Source organism: Cydia pomonella, chromosome 21, assembly GCF_033807575.1.
Source record: "Cydia pomonella isolate Wapato2018A chromosome 21, ilCydPomo1, whole genome shotgun sequence".
Classification (NCBI taxonomy): domain Eukaryota; kingdom Metazoa; phylum Arthropoda; class Insecta; order Lepidoptera; family Tortricidae; genus Cydia; species Cydia pomonella.
The window spans coordinates 13,396,946-13,418,132 of NC_084723.1; the positions used below are offsets into that span (position 1 = coordinate 13,396,946).

Genomic DNA, 21,187 nt, shown 5'->3' on the forward strand with positions numbered 1-21,187 from the left:
AACTGATTGTTAGATGCTATCGGTTCGTAGTTTCAGATGTCAAAGATAGATGGCGCGGAGTACAACGTTTGATGTTAGTTACGTAATGTAAAATGTAACTGTAAGGTGTTTTGAAATCTTTTATATTTTAGATTTTAATCTAATACTTGCTTAACATTTCGAATGCATTCAATAATGTATGTACCATAATTTATTCATAATATTGAAATGAAATAAACAGAATCCATTAGTATGCCTCTTTTTGCAATCTTAAGCTTGAATTCCGTATGTACGAGTATGTGAGGTCATACAATACTAGTTCAAATTACCTCTAATGAAATTTGAATCATTATTAAATGGAACAAGAGTTACTTTTATTTTGTTTGATTTAAAAACGAAAAAAATTCAATTCTATTTACAAACACACTAGATTAAAATTTGACTGAACAAATTTCGTACCTACTTTTCTTAACATATAAAGGATTTGTTCTTTTAGATTTATAATAATAAATATGAATATAAAAAATATACAGGACATTATTTACACGAATTGACTACACCCCACAGTAAGCTCAAGAAGGCTTGTGTTGTGGGTACTCAAACGATATAAATAATATACTTAAATACTTAAATATATAGAAAACACCCAAGACTCAGAAACAAATTTCCGTGGACATCACACAAATAAATGCCGTTACCGGTATTTGAACCCAGACCCATCGGCTACGCACTATGGCAGACCGGTCGTCAAAATATTATTATGTAATCTTTACGTTGGGTATTTATATACGTTTAGCGATTGAACACGTACCACAACAAGACAATAATTTAAACAATACGTACAATCACCATCAGATATATCGGAGCGACCAAGGTGCTCAAAAATATCTGAACCCGCATTCTACCGCCTAGAAAACAGAAGCGTGTTCAGTTATTTGTGAGCACATTTGCCGATCCGATATATCTGATTGCAACTGTACTTAGGTTACCCCTCGAGGTCTCTTCTTCCTCGCGTTGTCCCGACATTTGCCACGGCTCATGGGAGCTTGGGGTCCGCTTGACAACTAATCCCAAGATTTGGCGTAGGCACTAGTTTTTACGAAAGCGACTGCCATCAGACCTTCCAACCCAGAGGATAAACTAGGCCTTGTTGGGATTAGTCCGGTTTCCTCACGATGTTTTCCTTCACCGAAAAACGACTGGTAAATATATCAAATGATATTTCGTACATAAGTTCCGAAAAACTCATTGGTACGAGCCGGGGTTTGAACCCGCGACCTCCGGATTGCAAGTCGCACGCTCTTACCGCTAGGCCACCAGCGCTTAGGTTACCCCTCGAGGCAAACTAAATTATATGTTTAGGGTCCAGCACGTTTCCCTAGTTACGTATTTTAAAGCATAACAATTAAATATTTAATTTATTTATTTACCTACCTACTAAATTGTGTAAATACTCAGAAAGCCAGTACGGTATTATGTAATACTTGGTTCATTTAGGTACGGTCACGTCTGAAAATATCGATACGAAAAAATTGCCAAAAATATGTATACACGACATTTATTGCCCGTATATTTAGGTAGTGTATACATATTTTTGGCACTTTTTTCATATCGATATTTTCAGACGTGACTATGCATAGTATAAAATTGTAAATAATGTACAGTTTGGTGAGTAACTTTAAAATTGATTATGTATACATGTGCCTTTGATTAATAAATGAAAACAAAACTAAAAACATAAGTAATTTAAACTTAGGTCGAAATTATTACCATAGATCATTTATTTAGATGCAATCAATGATGTTATAACAATAGATAGGTTACACGCTTTCCAAAATTGTAACACTTATGATAATTTTACATTATGCTCTTAGTCGCCAATGATATAACTGTAACTATGATTCCCAAGTGACAAACACTTAGTCGTCACTTTTTTACTTAGGTATTCTTTTAAGTTTGTAGAACTAGTAGTAAACTCTTTATTGTACAAAAACACATAATATAAAACCGACTTCAAATATTACCAAAAGCGCCATACATACCTATAACATTTGAAGAGTTCCCTCGATTTCTCCAAGATCCCATCATCAGACCCCGACTTGGTGCCAACGGGACCATCTCGGGGTTATACCCGTTCGATTAAAAAAAAAAATTGAATATCGGTTCACGATTCTCGGAGATATCGAGTAACACACATAAAAAAAAAACAGTCGAATTGAGAACCTCCTCCTTTTTTGAAGTCGGTTAAAAATTCAGTCGAATTGAGAACCTCCTCCTTTTTTGAAGTCGGTTAAAAAGGAACTTACAATTAGGAAAAGCTAAGTACAAAGGCGAACTTATCCCTACAAGGGATCTCTTCCAGTTAACCTTTGAGTAGATGAGAGGAGAGAGTGAGAAGAGGGTGACAAACGCAGCAACATGTACAACAAGGTACCGGAAAGTAGAGGATACAAATACATACAAAATTTATAGGATAAACATACATATATTACACAAAAAAGTAATAGGGAAATTAAACTAAAAAAAAAATGAAAAAAGTGGAAAATAATTAGTAATTATACACTAGGAAATGAAAAGTAATTAGCAGTCAGATAACCACAGCTTCTTCAACCTAACCTTGAGTTACGCAAACGATTATGCTTGTCTGAGCGGAATAGGCAGCTCATTCCACAGTTTACCTTCTCTTTTACGCCTTATGCGTTTGTAGGGTATTGTAGGTGTATGTAAACAACAAATATATTGTGAGTGTGTGCTGCCGTTACTTTGGAAACATTTTTTCGTTTGATAAAGATGCCCTTCAAGTGGCATACGTATTTTTTTAGTTGTTGAAATTTTAATTTTATTTCAATGAATCAAATTTTCATTTTAATTGAAGTAATCGACCACGAGCCGGCCTCCTGCCACTTGCTTATTATATCTATAGTTATAATGTCATTGGATGCAATATATGATTTCCAGCAAAGTTCAGAGCCTGTCGGTTCAATTCGGCTGCCGAGAATGATATTATCAAACTAGTTTAATCAGATGAAACCGGCTCGAGGCAGTTCGAGCTAACACAATTAGGTAGTTTCTCGCTTCTATTAAAATGGCAAGTATATAATAATATCCTGGAGCGGCTGGGTGACTGTAGTTTCCGTATGAATAGTTTAGTCAGTCTGTTGTGGCATGTTACCTAAATATAGTAAATGGGAAAGCCGGTGAGGTTGTAGTGTTATTGACGTCCTGCCATTGGTGTATGTTACCTTGGCATTGGTGTATGGTATTGGTGCATGTCATTTATTAAAGTTACAAATTTATTCCCTAATAAATCACTTGGGGTTAGAGAAAAATAACTTCTTTTTCACCACACATAATTTATTGCTTGAACTCCACACTCATATTGAAGAAAGTGGTTTATTTCAAAAAAAAAACAGAACTACTAGAATTCCATAAAAAATTGTTAGTACCATCGTTATAGCTAGGGGTTAGTAAGTACATTAAAATCAAATCATATCCAAACATAATAAGAATAATAAATAATTAATAATATTGACATAATAACAATGACCAAATGTGTCGTGTCTTTCTCAATAATAAATAAATTTGTTATGCCCTTCCGGTTGCATGTTGTAACCTAAGATACAAATAAGATTTACTGTAAACACAATGTATTCAATAAATGATATTAATATAAATGAATATTAATAAATAAATATTATAGGACATTATTACACAAATTGACTTAGTCCCACGGTCAGCTCAATAAGGCTTGTGTTGAGGGTACTTAGACAACGATATATATAATATACACATATTTATAAATACTTAAATACATAGAAAACATCTATGACTCAGGAACAAATATCACATAATTCACATAACACGAATAAATGCCCTTACCAGGATTTGAATCCGGGGCCATCGGCTTCATAGGCACGGTCACTACCCTCTAGGCCAGACTGGTCGTCAAAAATAAAATGAATAAATATGAATAATCTGATTAATAAAGAAAGCTTACATGCCACGACAGTTATCTAACGAAAAAAATAATCTAACCAGCAGGCCCACCGAGCATGGAGAAATCATTTTAAACACAAAGAATTACTCCAATACAATTGAGATGTCTTTAATTCCACTCCAAATTATTTCGGCTCAGTAAATACATTTTTCCGGTTGAACGATCCCGAGAACACATAAAAAACATTAATTTATCCCGCGAATTTCAGAACTTCAGGATTACGGCATTCAAAAATTTCGTAAATAAATTTTGTTCAAAAAATTGTTTGGGCGCGCCAAGATTTATTGGGGCCATAATAAAAGCTGACGGGTGTGTTCTTTTTGAAGTTTAAGTATTTTATCTACTTCAATATCATAATTTCCCCATAATATGTTTGAAAACGATAAAATAATGGCCTATGTTAACGAACCTTCATATCTAGTTGAATCGTAATTTTAAAATATATGATCATTGTCAAGGAGGCGCTGTTATTCTCATGTATAGGGTCACAGTTCAGTTAAGTGTGAAAAATTTAGTTCCAATGAAATTCCGCAATATGGCGCGTGATTATACTGCGTGTATTTTTGATACGACCTGATAATCAAAGGGTAGTTGATTTAGGCTTTAATGAATACAGTTCCATAGGTTTTATAGAAATAGACGACTTTTTATTTCCATGTAAAATGAAAAATAAAACTCGTAATGTAAAATGAAAAATTACGATTTAAAAGTAATAATAATCATTATCGATTCACAATTGCACACTTATCATAATATTTAAAAAAACCGGCCAAGTGCGAGTAGGACTCGCGCACGAAGGGATTCTTACCATTAATTATTTAAAAAAACGGCAAATAAAATCAGAAATCACGTCTGCTGCATGGGAGCCTCCTTAAATATTTATTTTATTCTGTTTTTAGTATTTGTTGTTATAGGAGCAACAGAAATACATCATCTGCGAAAATTCCAACTGTCTATCACAGTTCATAAGTAACCTGGTGACAGACAGACAGACGGACAGTGGAGTCTTAGTTTTAGGGTCCAGTCTTTACCATTTAGTTACGGAACCCTAAAAAGAATCAGTCTTACGGATCTCCTCCACATTTTAATTTAAAAAATCACGCACAAATGGGAACACGACTTAAAAAGCTGATTCGGATTTGAATGCAAAAAATCTCAATCGACATTATCTTTCATTTCTTTTATAAATGAAATTCCTTAAGTAGCCATAATAATTGGAGGGCTTATGGCTTAAGAGCTTTAGTTCCCAATAGAAGTTCCGATTGATCAATTTTTAATCGGCGATCCCTCGAGAAAGGTGGAAAGTTGAGTTTGTAAATTGCTACAATTATGTCGTGCATTGGAGTTCATGTTGGTATGATTGGTTGAATTTGGGTCACTGCTAGGATTTTTTTGTTACTCAGGATTTAAGATGAGGGTTGACCAATTATATTTTGAGGATAGGAAAGTTCGCCACCTTAATTTTCGTCATGATTGGTTTGATCATGATAAAGATAACTAACATGAATCCGTAGTTAAAATTATAAAAAATTACCGCTATATGAAATTACAACATTTTTGATGTGATTATATTCAAAATTGATATCTGAGGATTCAAAAGGTCTTAATATGTTTCCGTAGCCAAAAGAGTAAAAAACGGCCGCCATCTTGAATTTGTAAATATTTTATTTATATTATTATGCATATAGTTATATGGTTAAAAACTAGCTTTTTCAATCATAATCAGAACATTTATTTGCTTTCACATATAAATACATGCAAATACAATTGTAAAATATACTCTAAAGTACTTACATGCTAAAACTGATTATTCTAAGGTAAGGTATGTATGGGAGTTATGCATTTTAAAATTAAGGGGTACATACATGTCATTCAATAGGATTAAGTAAAAATAATAATCAATCATGATAATGTGAGGAGTAATTAGTCAAGTGAATTCGCGAAATATTCATTAATTGTGTAATACGTCCTATTAATAAAGAAGTCTTTTACTTTTTTGTCAAATAATCTAAAATCTTTACAATCCTTAATGTCTTGGTTTAACTTATTAAATTATTGCACGTTGATGGCGAATTTTGAGCTCACATGTTGGGGCAAACTAGTAGGTATATTTATAATTTGTATTTTGCTTGTTGCAGTTGGGCACACAGTAAAACAAAATGGCGGCGTTCGTGGCCAAGCAGATGGTGGGCAACAAGTTAAGCGCCGTTAAAGGTAAGCTATCGATGTCGTTTTCTTGTCATTTCTGTCCCCGATAATTATGAATGTTGAGATCCTAATTTCTGAATGTCATACATCGTCAGAAACTAGTTTCCAACTTCCGACTTAGTTTTCGAAAATTAAAGGAATAGAAAGACAAATTTTGTCCGTCCGGTAGATTTCATGAGAATTTTAAGGTAACTTTTATATTACCAAAGTAAAGGTGTATATTTGTATACGTAGGAGTTTCTAGTTTATTATCTCTCATTCTTATGATATTAGGCATAATAGACCATAGCAATAGGACGTTTAGATACCTCATGAACATAGGGAATAATTATACTTGGTCATGCAAATCTTGTCAGTATCAAAACGCGGCAAATTTGAAAAATCGCGGGTTAGCAACACTGTTTTCGAATAATTCCAAAATCGCGTGTCATCTGTGTTTTATCTGTGGAATGTGTATCGTCCTATATCGTCGACTGTGACCATTAAATGCCAATACATTAAATAAGCTTGTGCATTAACTTGAGCAAAGTCAAGGTACACAATATACAATCACGCTCTTTGATCGTAAATAATAGTAAAATTTGAGGTTATGATTATTACACGTTTTGGTTCGATGTACATTGCTGCTTTTCTTAGCGCAAAATCAACGCAATACTGCCTTTTGAATGTTGCCCTACTTCACTTGGCTGTACTACATACTTTGCTTGACAGACTATAACTCTGCTGACCTATAAAAACCATGATCATTACAATCTGCAGCTTCCTTCGGAATCTACTTAAACATAAGGGTTGCAAAACTTAATAAAACTTCCTTAAAAACCTCTTTCAGTATTTCTTGCCACGCCAACCGTGACGAAGTGCGATTTGGCCAATGATTCCCGCGATCTGTAGACAAGTTTTCCTAACTTGTCTCTCGATGTTCATCGTTACTTTGCGGAATTGAATATTGTATTTTTTGCGATTTGGAGACGGATAGTGGTACTACGAATTGTTAACAGATTTTTTTGACGATCTTTAAAAATATTCGTGCATCTTTTTTGCGCCCTATAATTGATAGGACAGGTCCTATGATGGTGCGCTTTTTCCGTCTGTCGTGGTTGCTATATTCTAACAAGTTTACAAGCGTGAAAGCTGTGCACGACATGATAAAAGTGCAACCATTTTTTCACCACACCAACTGCTGAAGGCCTTCTTGATTGTTCAAAAACGAATGAGAAAGTTGCTTTTTATCCACATGTGGGGCAAAGTAATCTGATGCAAATTTTGAGTTGTTTCCTTTATATTTTTTTATTACGTTCATTTGGATTTTAATTTATTTGTTTCTTTTCGGAATATAGTTAGTAGTTTTCTCGCGTTGGTGTGGTGAAAAATTTTGTTTCTCACTCGGAGGCAAAGTTTGTGTAACCCTCGTGCCTTGAAACCCTCGCAACGCTCAAAATTCCACTTCTCGAACCACTCGCTGCTTTTTTTCTGAAATTCCCACCTACTTGAATTAAAACATAGAAGTTGTATTTTTACCTCTTACTTCATATATTTCTGGTCATTTTGTATTTAGCAGTGAAATGCTCGGGTATACAAATGCATTTCATGTCATGAGTGTCCATGGGTAGCAGTATATGCTTACCATGAGGCGATTCATCTGCACATTTGCCTCCTATGTCATAAATATACACCGTGTTTTTATTTCGTTAATTTGAAGGGTGCATTCTTGAGCTTAAATTAAGAAACTTTATCAAAGACACCGGTATCCTAATCAACTCCATTTCGGAGAAAATCAATAATTTATTTTTATCTTATAAGGTCCTCACGAGCGTATACACTTGCCTTAGGGCCTGTTTACATATTGATTAGTGTTTAGTACGGGTGTGTACATTTGCTACTAAACGTAAATACTATCTCGAACGATTGATATTCGAAATAACATTGATACGTCATAGTTTTCAATTGTTTGATTGAATTAAATGTAATGCCCGTGTTACAACAACGCTATATGCAACATTTGATTACTTTTTATATATAAAAAAAATTAAATGAACTATGCCATTTACTTTCTTACCCATTTATTTACCATTTATATTAAACGTACTTACCCATACCCGGAGTTAACGAAATTCAATAAAACACGCTGTATATAGTTTATAAGGTCCGCCCTTTTGACTTTTAAAAGAACATCTTTATGGCACGCACTTGTCATTCCGTTTTATGCCCTCATCTCGGCATATATGTCATTATTATGTCCACATTTACATAGAATGTCTGTGCGATGCGTGAGCGGTATGCGGTACTTTGTGCCATGAATACAGTTTCAGGTTACTAACTTTACTTACATTAGATTTACTTTATATTAAATTTACTTTATATTAAATTAAATAATCATGACGACCGGTCTAGCCTAGTGGGTAGTGACCCTCCCTATGAAGCCGATGGTCCCGGGTTCAAATCCTGGTAAGGGCATTTATTCGTGTGATGAGCATGGATATTTGTTCCTGAGTCATGGGTGTTTTCTATGTATTTAAGTATTTATAAATATTTATATATTATATATATCGTTGTCTAAGAACCCTCAACACAAGCCTTATTGAGCTTACTGTGGGACAGTCAATTTGTGTAATAATGACCTATAATATTTATTTATTTAATTCAGGCATAACCCATATAAGTGTTTAAGGGGGGTTTTCAGAAAAAAATGTACCCCTTTTGCCTTAATTATCATTAATTTCCCATACAAAATGTATTAGTCAGTTTTGTAACGGTTTATACAACAGGTATGGTTAACTTCGTTTCAAAACAACATTTTTTATTTCTTAATTCGATAGTGCTCGTAATTCAGAGTAGAAATAACCCAAAATTTGTTAATTTGAAAAAAGTGCAGGGTAGGTACACTTTTTCCTGAAAATGCCATTAATGTTATAATTTATAAAACAATTCAATTAAACCTTTTTTCAGGAATAATAAATATTAATCAGTCAAATGATTAGGTGACACTAAATAATATTGATTAAAAATATGATTCTACGAAAAACTTTCAAGATCATTCAAAGGAAATGAAAATAGAAAATACCGAATTATTGACTACTAGGGGCATTTTCGGTTATTAGGTAATTTAGGCATTATCTCTCCGAAAAAAAGTAGATGTCGTCCAACAATATCAGGTTCATTTCAATTCAGTAAATAGCTTGCTGAAACCGAATTTCAATCATAAGCTCAAAAGGTTAATACTTAATAGTAAGTGTGGCTGGCCTTCACATTGGGGCCTGTTTACACATTGCTTAGTGTTTATTGGAGTTATTCCCACTAGTTACCACCAAGCTGTTACCAGTGGTAACTACTGAGAAAAAATCAGACTAGTTACCAGCAACTCGCTTTGGTGGCAACGACTGGGATTTTTATTCCCAGAAAGGTATTGAATAGGTTGTGTTTATTGAGGTAAGAGGTCAGGTGGGTATTGGCAAAATGTTTAATGATTTTGGAGAGGATTGGGAGGGCGGTATTGAGAGACATATGACGGGTTTGGGGCTTTTGGCAGTGGGATGACACGGGCAAGCTTCCAGGAGGCAGGGAAAGTGCCGGAAGAGAGAGAGGAAATTATATTTTTTGCCAGAAAGAGGGCAATAAGTTCTTAGTTTTTTCCTTTTTTTTCTATATTCTATATATATACAACACAAACCTTCGTGAGCTTAATGTGGGACTAAGTAAATTTATGTAATAATGTTCTATAAAAAATAATAATCATAAGAAACAAAAATTAATAGGAATCTTAGATTATTATAACGTTAAGTGTCTTCGCCCTCTCTCTCGCCTCTAAGCCCACAGTAAAAACAATAAAGCCTGGGTTGCGGGTATTAAACGGCGATAATTTTATCAATAATATAAAAAAAAAAATTACTCAGCCTATATACGTCCCACTGCTGGGCACAGGCCTCCTCTCATGCGCGAGAGGGCTGGGGCTATAGTCCCCACGCTAGCCCAATGCGGATTGGGGACTTCACATACACCTTTGAATTTCTTCGCAGATGTATGCAGGTTTCCTCACGATGTTTTCCTTCAATAATATTACCTCTATTAAACAGCAGCGGTGGTGGCCGAGTGGATATGACGTCCGACTTTCAATCCGGAGGTCGCGGGTTCGAATCCTGGCTCGTACCAATGAGTTTTTCGGAACTTATGTACGAAATATCATTTGATATTTACCACTAGCTTTTCGGTGAAGGAATACATCGTGAGGAAATCTGTATACATCTGCGAAGAAATTCAAAGGTGTATGTGAAGTCCCCAATCTGCATTGGGCTAGCGTGCGGACTATAGCCCGAGCACTCTTGCGCACAAGAGAAGGCCTGTGGCCAGCAGTGGGACGTATATAGGCTGAATTATTATTATTTATTATTTAACATACCTATACTCTGTATAATATTTAGGTATTTAAATAAAACTAAACAAACAATTTGTACATTTTCGGGTAGTTATAAGATTTATTGGTTAACCAACCAAATACAAAACCGCCTGGATATGTCACTGAACGACCTGACTTTAACCTTTGATCATGTAATGTTTTCATGTACCGTCAACTGACTTAAGGAGCCATTTGAGGGTAGATTTTGTTTAGTTTTATTGAAATATCTTTTATTGAAATTGCATGTATATACATAGGTATAAACCTGAATCCTTTACTATAAAAATGCATTAATTTTTTCGTTGATTTGCACGACATTTAATTGTTCACCTGGTCTCCCACGAATCCCACGATACATGCCTAGCCTAGTGCGGGGACTCCTGGAAACTCTGTTATCAACCTAGTGATACAGCAACTCCTAGAAACAACTGCTGTATACTTTTTATTGTGCAGTAAAATAGTTATTTACGATACAAGTGCATAAAATAGGAAATTCACAAGAAAAAAAAAACATGACCGAAGGGAGTGTTTTAAATCGACATGAGTTGCGAATTACCTATTAAAGTTTCGACATATGCACGGAAAGTCCTCACTCCCACACGCGTGTGGGAATGAGCACTTTCCGTGCATATGTCGAAGTCGACTTTAAAGAGCCATATGTACTGTAAAACGTTGTACGATACATGTGCGAATAGGTAATTCTATATATCTTCTATTATACTATCTTTTTATCTTACCTAATGATACAGGGTATAGTCACAGATAAACAAAAAACTTCATTCAATCGCCAATCATTAGCCAGATTGCCAGATGAATCGAACTCAAAACTGTCTCCCGGGAAATCTCCAACGTGAACGGCACAGAGCTTTGTCAACACACAAAACAGCTTTTTCATTATTAGCGAGCCTTTGGGGACTTTTGAGCTACTTAGTAGGTATATTTAGCATCTATTGGTTGTATGAGAGACAGTGGCCGGGTGCCTTTGGGGATGCGGTTATTTGATAGATAACAATGATTTAATAAGGTTTTTACTAATATATCGGTCAATTTTTTTATATTATAATTATATCAATGTATTGACTTATATTAAAGTCAAATCAGTAACAAATAAAGTATATTTAACACTAAGCAAAAGCTGGATCTTATCTTCCTTAGAATATATAATTCATATGTATTGATATTGCCAAAACTGCAACTGTACGTGTTTTACCAAACCTACTCCTTGAATGGCAGTCATAAATTGGCGTGTCACTGAAAAACACCCTAAGTTTGAAGGGTAGTAGCTGATGTACAGACTTGTCCGAAAACTAAGTGCTGGTGATAAAATGATACAATAACGTTCTAATAAAGTAGTTTCATACATATAAACAATTATAACTATTTTATTTATTAATGTGACACTAATTATTACCTACTTTTTAAAAGTTTCATTTTTCACAATCCAGCCGCGTATTTGCATCTAACGAAAATTCCAAAGTAAACAAGTAGTAAATACACATACGATTTAAATTTTAAACTAATTATATTACGTTTTTGATCAGTGTAAAACAAGCTTTCAAATCATGGCAAACTTTTTTTATTAAAAGATGAAGATCAGAATGATATTTAGTTATCATGCGTCTCGCTCGCGTCAATACATGTACTAACACGTACGAGCGAAACGGCCTGTTTATCTTATAGATGCAGCGTACACAAATACGGAAAAATTACCTACCGATTTTGTCTGTGCGTACTATGAACAGAGAATTCGCCTAGCGGGTCTCTGGCAGTGAAAGTGTTGATTATAGAATTTAGTTCAATGTAGGTACTCATGTTTATAATTAAAAATAAAGGTTATATTAATACAAAATAATTATTTTTATCAATATTTTATTTCGCATAAGTAAATCACAATATTCCATTTTACACAATATAAACATAATTTAAATGTTATTTTATTAAGTATATCCTTAAAATTTACTTAAAGCTTACAAAACTGTAAATATTTTGTCATTTGTACATTACAATAATTTCCAGCTCCGAGCACTACTCCAGCGTTTCGATTTTTTTTTATTACGAGTACAACTGCAAGGACACATTTCTGGTTTAAACTGTTTTCCTAAATCTTTCAAATCCACGTTAGGTTGGCCTAGCCAAAGAACAATCTTTTACAGAAAAACCAAATCAAAATCTTAATAACGAATTACGTGAGTTTTCATCGCGTCTGCCATCCCGAATATCCCGATACTATTTACTTTTCGATCGACGTTTGACGACAAATAATTGCCATTTGGGTTCGCCGACGCTGCTGTACCTTTGTTAACCTGTCTTCATTTGTAGGCACATTTAATACACAATATACTATAAATCTAATTAATTATACAAATGGAAGCACATAATTATCATTTATATGAATTGCGTTGAGGCAGTTTTCCTAAAGTATATAATTCTTGAAACTCATTACCTTTTAATAATTATATACTGGTATATGAAGAATATACAGGTTGATAGGAAGTATGAAGAATATTTAAATAAATAGATATAGTTTTTGCGGTACATATTCAAATAAGAATTATTGGAAGAACTCATGCTTGATATGTTTTTTTGTTAACCTCAATAACACTCCTACATAATATAGATTATAGGAATAGGAAGTTTAATAATTACATTTATATTAAATGCTTATATATTAAATCGTATATGTGGACCACATATGTGGACGTTATACGTCGACCGGTTTGGCCTAGTGGGTAGTGACCCTGCCTACGAAGCTGATGGTCCCGGGTTCAAATCCTGGTAAGGGCATTTATTCGTGTGATGAGCATGGATATTTGTTCCTGAGTCATGGGTGTTTTCTATGTATTTAAGTATTTATAAATATTTATATATTATATATATCGTTGTCTAAGTACCCTCAACACAAGCCTTATTGAGCTTACTGTGGGACTTAGTCAATTTGTGTAATAATGTCCTATAATAATAATCTTTATATTAAATGGGTATTTATTAATGCCACTAGTAATAATCAGATAAAAACTTATATTAGGTATTAAATGCCTTAATCACAGGGTATAAAATTAAAACTAAACTAGTCATAAAATAAAACTACTTAAAAATTAAACTAATATTAAATAAAACTAAAAGTAAAAGATATACTAATGAACAAATTAATTAAAAAAAGAATACCCTTTCTAAAGCCTCCGCCAGCGGCAAAGATTCCATAACGCTGGCCGCGTTACCTCTCTGTATTGCCAGGGATATACGCTGGGAGAGGTAAGCGCCAGCCCTATGGTCTCCAGTGGCGTCGATCAGCCGTGCCGACAGGGCCCCCATGAATTTTTATATTAAGATAAAACCTTATTGAGTAGGAACTTTATGTAGAAACTAAAATAAACTTACAACTATCGAAGTCTTGAAAGACACTAATATTCAAATTTTCTTTTTGTCGCTAGACTGTTGCTAAAACATATGAAATAAAGTTGCCAAATGGCACTTTTAGATGCTTGATGCTTCGAGCAACACAGGGAAGGGAGACGGCATTCATACTATTTATCCTCTGCCAAAGGAGTGGCACAACTGTGCCACTGGCGGTGCATGTTGTGACTCGTCCGTACACAAAAAGAGATCGAGGTGTGCAAGATTTGTCTTTGACGTGTGTCATTTTCTATGTATCGTCATTACAGATTGGATTTTGTATGTAGTGAGCAGAGATCGGACATATTTGCGTCATTGCTCGCAATAATGTGGACATGACTCCAAAATTAATAAAATATGTAATCATTTAATTAATTTCTTACTTGACTTAAATTTTAATTCCTAGTCAATAAATACAAAAGTTTGTTAAAGTATAGATTTATTAAGAAAATAATCAGTATTTTTTCCAAATTTTCTGCAGTCAAGTCAGTCTATTTCTTTTTACATCAAAAATATACTTAAGTGCTGAAAAACTCCGCTCGCACTCCACTGATGTTAATGGGGCAAACTTAAGTAGTTTTATAGGAATATTATTATTCCAGTATAATTCAGAGTTTATTTTCTGTTCTAAGTTGTGGGCGATAACCTCAAAATCGGGATAAACTAAACAAATAACAGAAAATATATATAAAACTACTTAAGTTTGCCCCATTAACATCAGTGGAGTGCGAGCGAAGTTTTTCAGCACTTAAGTATATTTTTGATGTAAAAAGAAATAGACTGACTGCAGAAATTTTGGAAAAAATACTGATTATTTTCGTTAATAAATCTATACTTTAACAAACTTTTGTATTTATTGACTAGGAATTAAAATTTAAGTCAAGTAAGAAATTAATTAAATGATTACATATTTGTTTAATTTTGGAGTCATGTCCACATTATTGCGAGCAATGACGCAAATTTGTCCGATCTCTGGTAGTGAGTGAGAAGTGCGACCGTGTGCACGTTTCCCCCCGCAAAAAATGGCAGAAAGATTTGTTCGGTCAGATATCGCTTAGGCTCCTCCCTTCTGACGTGTCGGAAGCCGGTGTTGCTCGAAGGCTTGATGGCTTAACATCAAGTTAAAATTAGCAACATGTCTTGCCTAGTTTGGCCAGTTCATCAACCGAATATCTTCTTAAACATATATTACTAAATCTGACATCTAAATTCCAACATCCATAGAATACTCCTTATTATGAAACAGGCTGATCAACACTTTCTTTCTCATCCCCCCCATATTCTCGCTATACCCCTCTTCGCACTGTATGTACGCCTTCTTAAACCTCTCACTCCCGTCAGGGATAAGGAGCTGTTTCCTCTTTCTGTTTCTTCTCCGGTTTTCTGGACTCCTGGTAGTTTGGACTTCAACTTCTGTGTTTTGCATCGGGGAGTGGAAGAGCTTTTTGCTTACTGGCTGCAGATTTTTGCTGCGTACTGGAGAATCAGTTTCCATCTGAAATAGAAGATGTTCAATTTTTATTAAATAAGCCGATTTTATTTAGTTGTTGGATTCTTGTTTTTTTTATATACCACGTCGGTGGCAAACAAGCATACGGCCCGCCTGATGGTAAGCGGTCACCGTAGCCTATGTTTTCGTTATGTTTGGATTCTTTTATTCTGAACTGGGGGAGGGTAAGCGGATATTTGGCGGACAACACCTCAGATACAAAGATGTTCAGAAACAACGCATAAAAACATACAACATCGGGCCCTCTCAGTGGGAACGTTTGGCAGCACAGCGTCCTGAGTGGCGCCAGCTGGTGCAGGACAAAGTGCGTGATGTCGAGGAGCAACGTAAATTTGACCTCGACGCTAAACGCGACGAGCTGAAAACACGCCAGCCTGCTTCTAGATACTCACTAGCACTACGTGTCTGGTGTCCTCACATGCCCTCAAGTCCCACGGTAAGCTCATGAAGGCTTGTGTTGTGGGTACTCAGACAACGATATATATAATGTATCTTCTTCTTCCTCGCGTTGTCCCGGCATATTGCCACGGCTCATGGGAACCTGGGGTCCGCTTGACAACTAATCCCAAGATTTGGCGTAGGCACTAGTTTTTACGAAAGTGACTGCCATCTGACCTACCAACCCAGAGGGTAAACTAGGCCTGGTTGGGATTATTCCGGTTTCCTCACGATGTTTTCCTTCACCGAAAAGCGACTGGTAAATATCAAATGATATTTCGTACATAAGTTCCGAAAAACTCATTGGTACGAGCTCGGGTTTGAACCCGCGACCTCCGGATTGCAAGTCGCACGCTCTTACCGCTAAGCCATCAGCGCTTTTTTTTATATATATAATGTATAAATACTTAAATACATATAAAACAGTCAGTCAGTCAGTTGTTGCCTTTCTGAGAAAAAGATAGACCTACCTGTCCCTAATTCCATTCCTTTCTATTCAAACAATGTAGGGTTACCGATCACTACCTGCTTGTTATGATACTACCCACCAAAAATGTGATGACTATAGTTCTATTTTTAGGGTTCCGTGCCCAAAGAATAAAACGAGACCTTATTACTAAAACTCCGTTGTCCGTCTGTCTGTCTGTCTGTCAATAGGCTGTATCTCACCGTAATAAATAGATATATCTGTTGCCGCTATTATAACAACAAATACTATAAACAGAATAAAATATTTAAGTGAGGCTAAAACGTGATTTTTTGTCGTTTTTGCGTAATGGTACGGAACCCTTTGTGCGCGAGTCCGACTCGCACTTAGCCGGTTTTTTTTGCATGAGACAAAGGTACGCGATTTTAACGTGTCTTTTTATTGATAAACTTTGTAGGTTAAAAAATTACAATTATCAATTTGAGATACCACGAATTAGTGGTTCTGGCCGAATACCGTATATTCGGCCGCTCTCTCGGCCTTAAAAGGTTTAAGTAATATTTATTATGCTAAGAAAGCTCAATATTTGCTGAAACTAAATAAAAACTACGTCTGTCCTTTCTAGGGATTCAAACATTCACCATACCAAATTCCATCTAAATCGGGTCAGCGGTGTAAGCGTGAAAAGATAACAGTCAGACAGACAGACAGAGCTACTTTATCGATAACAACACATTATAGCCATATCTCGCGCATCCAATGATGATCCCTTTTTTGTATTACGTCGGTGGCAAATAAACAAACGACCCGCCTAATGGTAGGCAGCATCCGTAACATTATGAACGCCTGCAACAACACTATGAACTTGGCTTTAGCTGTTAAGGTGCAATTGTTGAACTGATTAAATAAATAAACAAATAAACAAATGAGTTAGTGTTATTTGGCTGCTGTTTTCTGTAAGGTGGAGGTACTTCCCCAGTTGGGCTCTGCTCTAGATCTGGAATGACATCCGCTGTGCTGTGCCCTACAACACAAAGCGAGATAACATTCACAGTGCCCATACTCGCTTTTGGATGTAGTTTCGGGTCCGGGTCCCTATGACAGTTCATTTCTATATGGAGCAGCTCTCACATAAAATGTTTGTAGACATTTTTTAGAATTATAGCACATTAATTTAGCTTTTTTTTAATTAAGACTATACAAAAGCGACTTGCAGGAACTGTCATAGAGATCATCGTTATACGCATGAATTATAGTCTGTTCAAACTCACCATATCATTATCGGACATAAACTCCACGGAGTCATCCAATATGTTGTTCCTTATCAACACTGTCAGATTATCTCGCGTTATTCTATTTATCGGGGTCGACACACTTGTCGCGGCCATCCTGTTTACTTTTGCTCCAATTAAATATAACTGACGGTTATATTCGAATTCTGCTTGAACACACACAGAACCGAAGTGCAAACTTCTTTTTTCGTTTCTATTAATATTAACACAAGAAACAATTAGTTAATTCTTTAAACACAAATCAATGTCACTAAATCACTTGACGATTATTTGTTTTAGACTGAATTTAACCGGAGCACACTAAATATTGTTTTTTTATCATAATATTTTACAGTTGCTTATTATATTTTCCTCGGTCCTTATCTTCGCACCAAAACAATTCTTTATTTAAATAAACTCAAATGAACACGCACTGCATTGTACTATTTTAAAATAGCCAACTCAATTCGACCGCAACGGTCGGTATTCGGAATTTAAAAACAGGTTGGTCGACGCGTCCGACTGCAGCGCCGAGCAGGTACTGGCGGGTGGACTGAGTAGGGATGCGCGGGAGTTATTGTCGATAATTCATTCGTTCATTTCATTTCAAAAGAATTCACGTTCCCGAAATACGAGTACTTGCTTATTGTTTAAACTAATATACCGTAAAACCCACGTCGCACGCACTAATAGTACCTGGTTCTCTGAAGATGCCAATCGTATAATAATCTCTTTGTATGTATATAATAGAGATCCTAAGATCCTAGCCGAATTTTTAGTCATGTTTTTGCATTTTTGAACCCACAATTTTTTACCACCATACACATATTAAAGGTTGACAGCTTAACACAAACCTATACCTACCTACTAACTTATACGTATACCATAATAAGTACGCACATGATATTGGATTATTTTATTTGATTAAGTATTTGGATATCAAATCACATCAATAACGAAATAAAAGATTACGTGAATGATTTTGAATTGGTATTTATTTTATGTTACTTTAGTTATACACGTCCAAACTATAGTATTATCTGACGAAATAAAAACGAGATTAAAGCGACTTGATATTATTATGACTGCAATAAATTCCATTACTTATATATCGATACCTAGATTGTCTACTCAAATTACCTGCGCCTCACTACACTCGTACAACCGACGCTTCGGGGTTTGAGCAAAAAAAATCACATGCTTGTAAAGACCTTATTGAATACTATTCGGATGGTTGATTACATATATTTAGATGAACATTAAGTAAATAACACTAATTACTATTTAGCTTTGGCTCAAATTACTTTTTATACCAACGCAAATAGTTACTAAAACATTATTGTAGGAAAAGGGTAGACGATTTTTTACCTGACAGCGTCAGAAGGAGGGTAATGTTTTTTGAGCATATGTATATTCAATTCAATTTCAATTATTTATTTGTATCGAATCTAGAGAGATCCATATATAATGTTAAGTACCTGAGCGACCGAGCGAGCGAGGTTATAACTTTTTATTGTAATATGGTGGTGTATAGGTGATAATCTTAACTACATTTTTTTACTAAATTAAACTTGTCTAAAACAATAAAAATTAAAAAATTATAAATAAACTTGAACATATAAAAAAAAAACAAAAGTTAGTCACCGGGCGAGATTCGAACCCGTAACACTCGTTTCTAGCCGTCCGCGTCTTGTCTTAACCCGCTGGACCAGACGGACAGTGGCCGGCAATACGAAATTAGCGACCATATTCTGCGTCGAAAGAAAAACGCATGAAAACTCGAAAACACGGGTTTTCCCAAACATAAGACTAATCTAGATCGATTGTATACCCCCAAAAACCCCCATATACCAAATTTCAGCGAAATCGTTAGAGCCGTTTCCGAGATCACAGAAATATATATATATATATACAAGAATTGCTCGTTTAAAGGTATAAAATAAAGTACAGCGAATCTTAAAATTAGTTGCGGTTAGTGACATAGAATTTACAAATAACTTAAAACACACACACACACACACACACATGGCACATTAAGACAACACAAAAATAATTATAATAAAATAAATAAAATTAAATTAAATCTAGGCAATCTAGATGCACCATTTCTCAACATCTGTTGCTGCCACATGTGCATCTATCTTACCTGCCAACGTTTTCAGGATACTATTGTTACTGCCACCCAGTCTCCGCATAAGTAGGTGAGTGATAGACATATGCATGTATGCGTATATATGTATGTATGTAAGTCCATTTTGGCAAGCCCTACAGCCCAAACGGCTTGACGATTTTTGAACTATCGGGTGTAGCGACAGTATACAGCGGTATTCGTCAGAATTGTGGTAGTGACATGGATTATATTTTAAAAATGGCACCCGTAAATAAAAAGGAGGTCTTAATAAAGGAGAGTTTAATAAAGGGGTCTTAGCAATATGGGTATCAAATGAAAGCTAGTAAAAATATTATTTCAAAAATGTATGTAACTAACACTAAAACGTCTGAAATCAATAAACCCGAGTTAAGAAACATGAACTGTACCTCTAGTGTAAATAAATTCGATTTCCAAACGTGACGTACGCGTTTGCGTTTAGTCTCATTTTGTATTGGATTTCGAAAGAGCGCGCCAAGCGGGACGTTTTGGAACCTCAAAATCCTATACAAAATGAGACTTAACGCAAACGCGTTCGTCACGTTATGATGTCGATCAAAGTTACACTAGGGGTACTGAAGAGGGGAAAAAAGTTCATGTTTTTAATCAGTCAAGTTTTTGTTTTTATGATAACAATTAGAGAGATTAGTTACTTTCAGTTGTCCGCATCACCCCTTACGCCCTCGATCGCTGTCTCATATTAGTTTTTCGGTCAAAAACTATTCCAGGCATACCTTTCTCAGACGAGTTCCTAGTTACTATAATAAACATCTATTCGAAGTAGATTGTTTTCAAAATTCGTTGGCTAGTCTAAAAAATATAGTTAAACGTAAGTTGTTTTAATATATAAGTACAGATATCAGTTTTTTTTTTTATCTGATTCATAAATTTGCATTAGCTATATAACTATATTTATTTCAGTTAACATAATTTATGAACCTCCAGGTCGTTTTGTTGTATTTTCCTTGTGTTGTGGTACATCGTTTGTATTGCATTGTTGATATGTTTATATCTACGACTGTTTGGTTTCTAAATAAATAAATAAATAAAAAAACAATTTTACTGAAGATATGCATACGACCACTTGGACAAAAAAGTAAAAAAAAAAACTTTTCTTTACTGTTTTTTTTATTAAGTTTCTGATTGAACAATTCTAAATCTGCAATAATCTCAAAAATCATAAATTTTTAGAAGTGGCCATATTGAAGGCATAATACGATGTGACGAAGAACTGGGTTTTTGTGTATTTGTTTACCTACTTGAAGCGTCTAAGAAATAAAACCTGTTTCTTGTTCTATTTAGGATTTATTATTATAATAATAAACATTTGGTAGCAGGTAGGTAAGTATACACTTGTATTAGACAAACCAAATTATTACAGTCGAATGTAAAAATATGGGTGTACACATCTTACTCAAAAATATG

General features: G+C 34.9%; 2 protein-coding genes across 4 annotated transcripts in view; one reads left to right on the top strand and one right to left on the bottom strand.

Moving 5' to 3' along the window:
* LOC133529722 (complexin) overlaps positions 1-21,187 on the top strand; it is a 552,838-nt gene that overhangs the window by 366,604 nt on the left and 165,047 nt on the right. For all 3 annotated transcript variants that reach the window (XM_061867521.1, XM_061867520.1, XM_061867522.1), the window contains one exon: positions 6,115-6,190. In XM_061867521.1, the coding sequence (XP_061723505.1) occupies positions 6,136-6,190 (55 nt within the window). In that variant the 5' untranslated portion in view covers positions 6,115-6,135. The remainder of the gene's footprint in view (positions 1-6,114; positions 6,191-21,187) is intronic.
* LOC133529771 (uncharacterized) lies at positions 13,623-18,167 on the bottom strand. Its single transcript, XM_061867581.1, has 2 exons — positions 17,614-18,167; positions 13,623-15,462 (listed from the first exon to the last, which is right to left on the bottom strand). Exons 1-2 carry the CDS (start codon positions 17,728-17,730, stop codon positions 15,172-15,174), a joined length of 408 nt encoding a protein of 135 aa, XP_061723565.1. The 5' UTR covers positions 17,731-18,167; the 3' UTR covers positions 13,623-15,171.

Excerpts from the sequence above, each read along its gene's own strand:
- LOC133529771 (XM_061867581.1), bottom strand. The coding sequence starts at position 17,730 with ATGGCCGCGACAAGTGTGTCGACCCCGATAAATAGAATAACGCGAGAT. Across the intron at positions 15,463-17,613 it reads TTATGTCCGATAATGATATG|ATGGAAACTGATTCTCCAGT; the intron begins GTGAGTTTGAAC and ends CTTCTATTTCAG.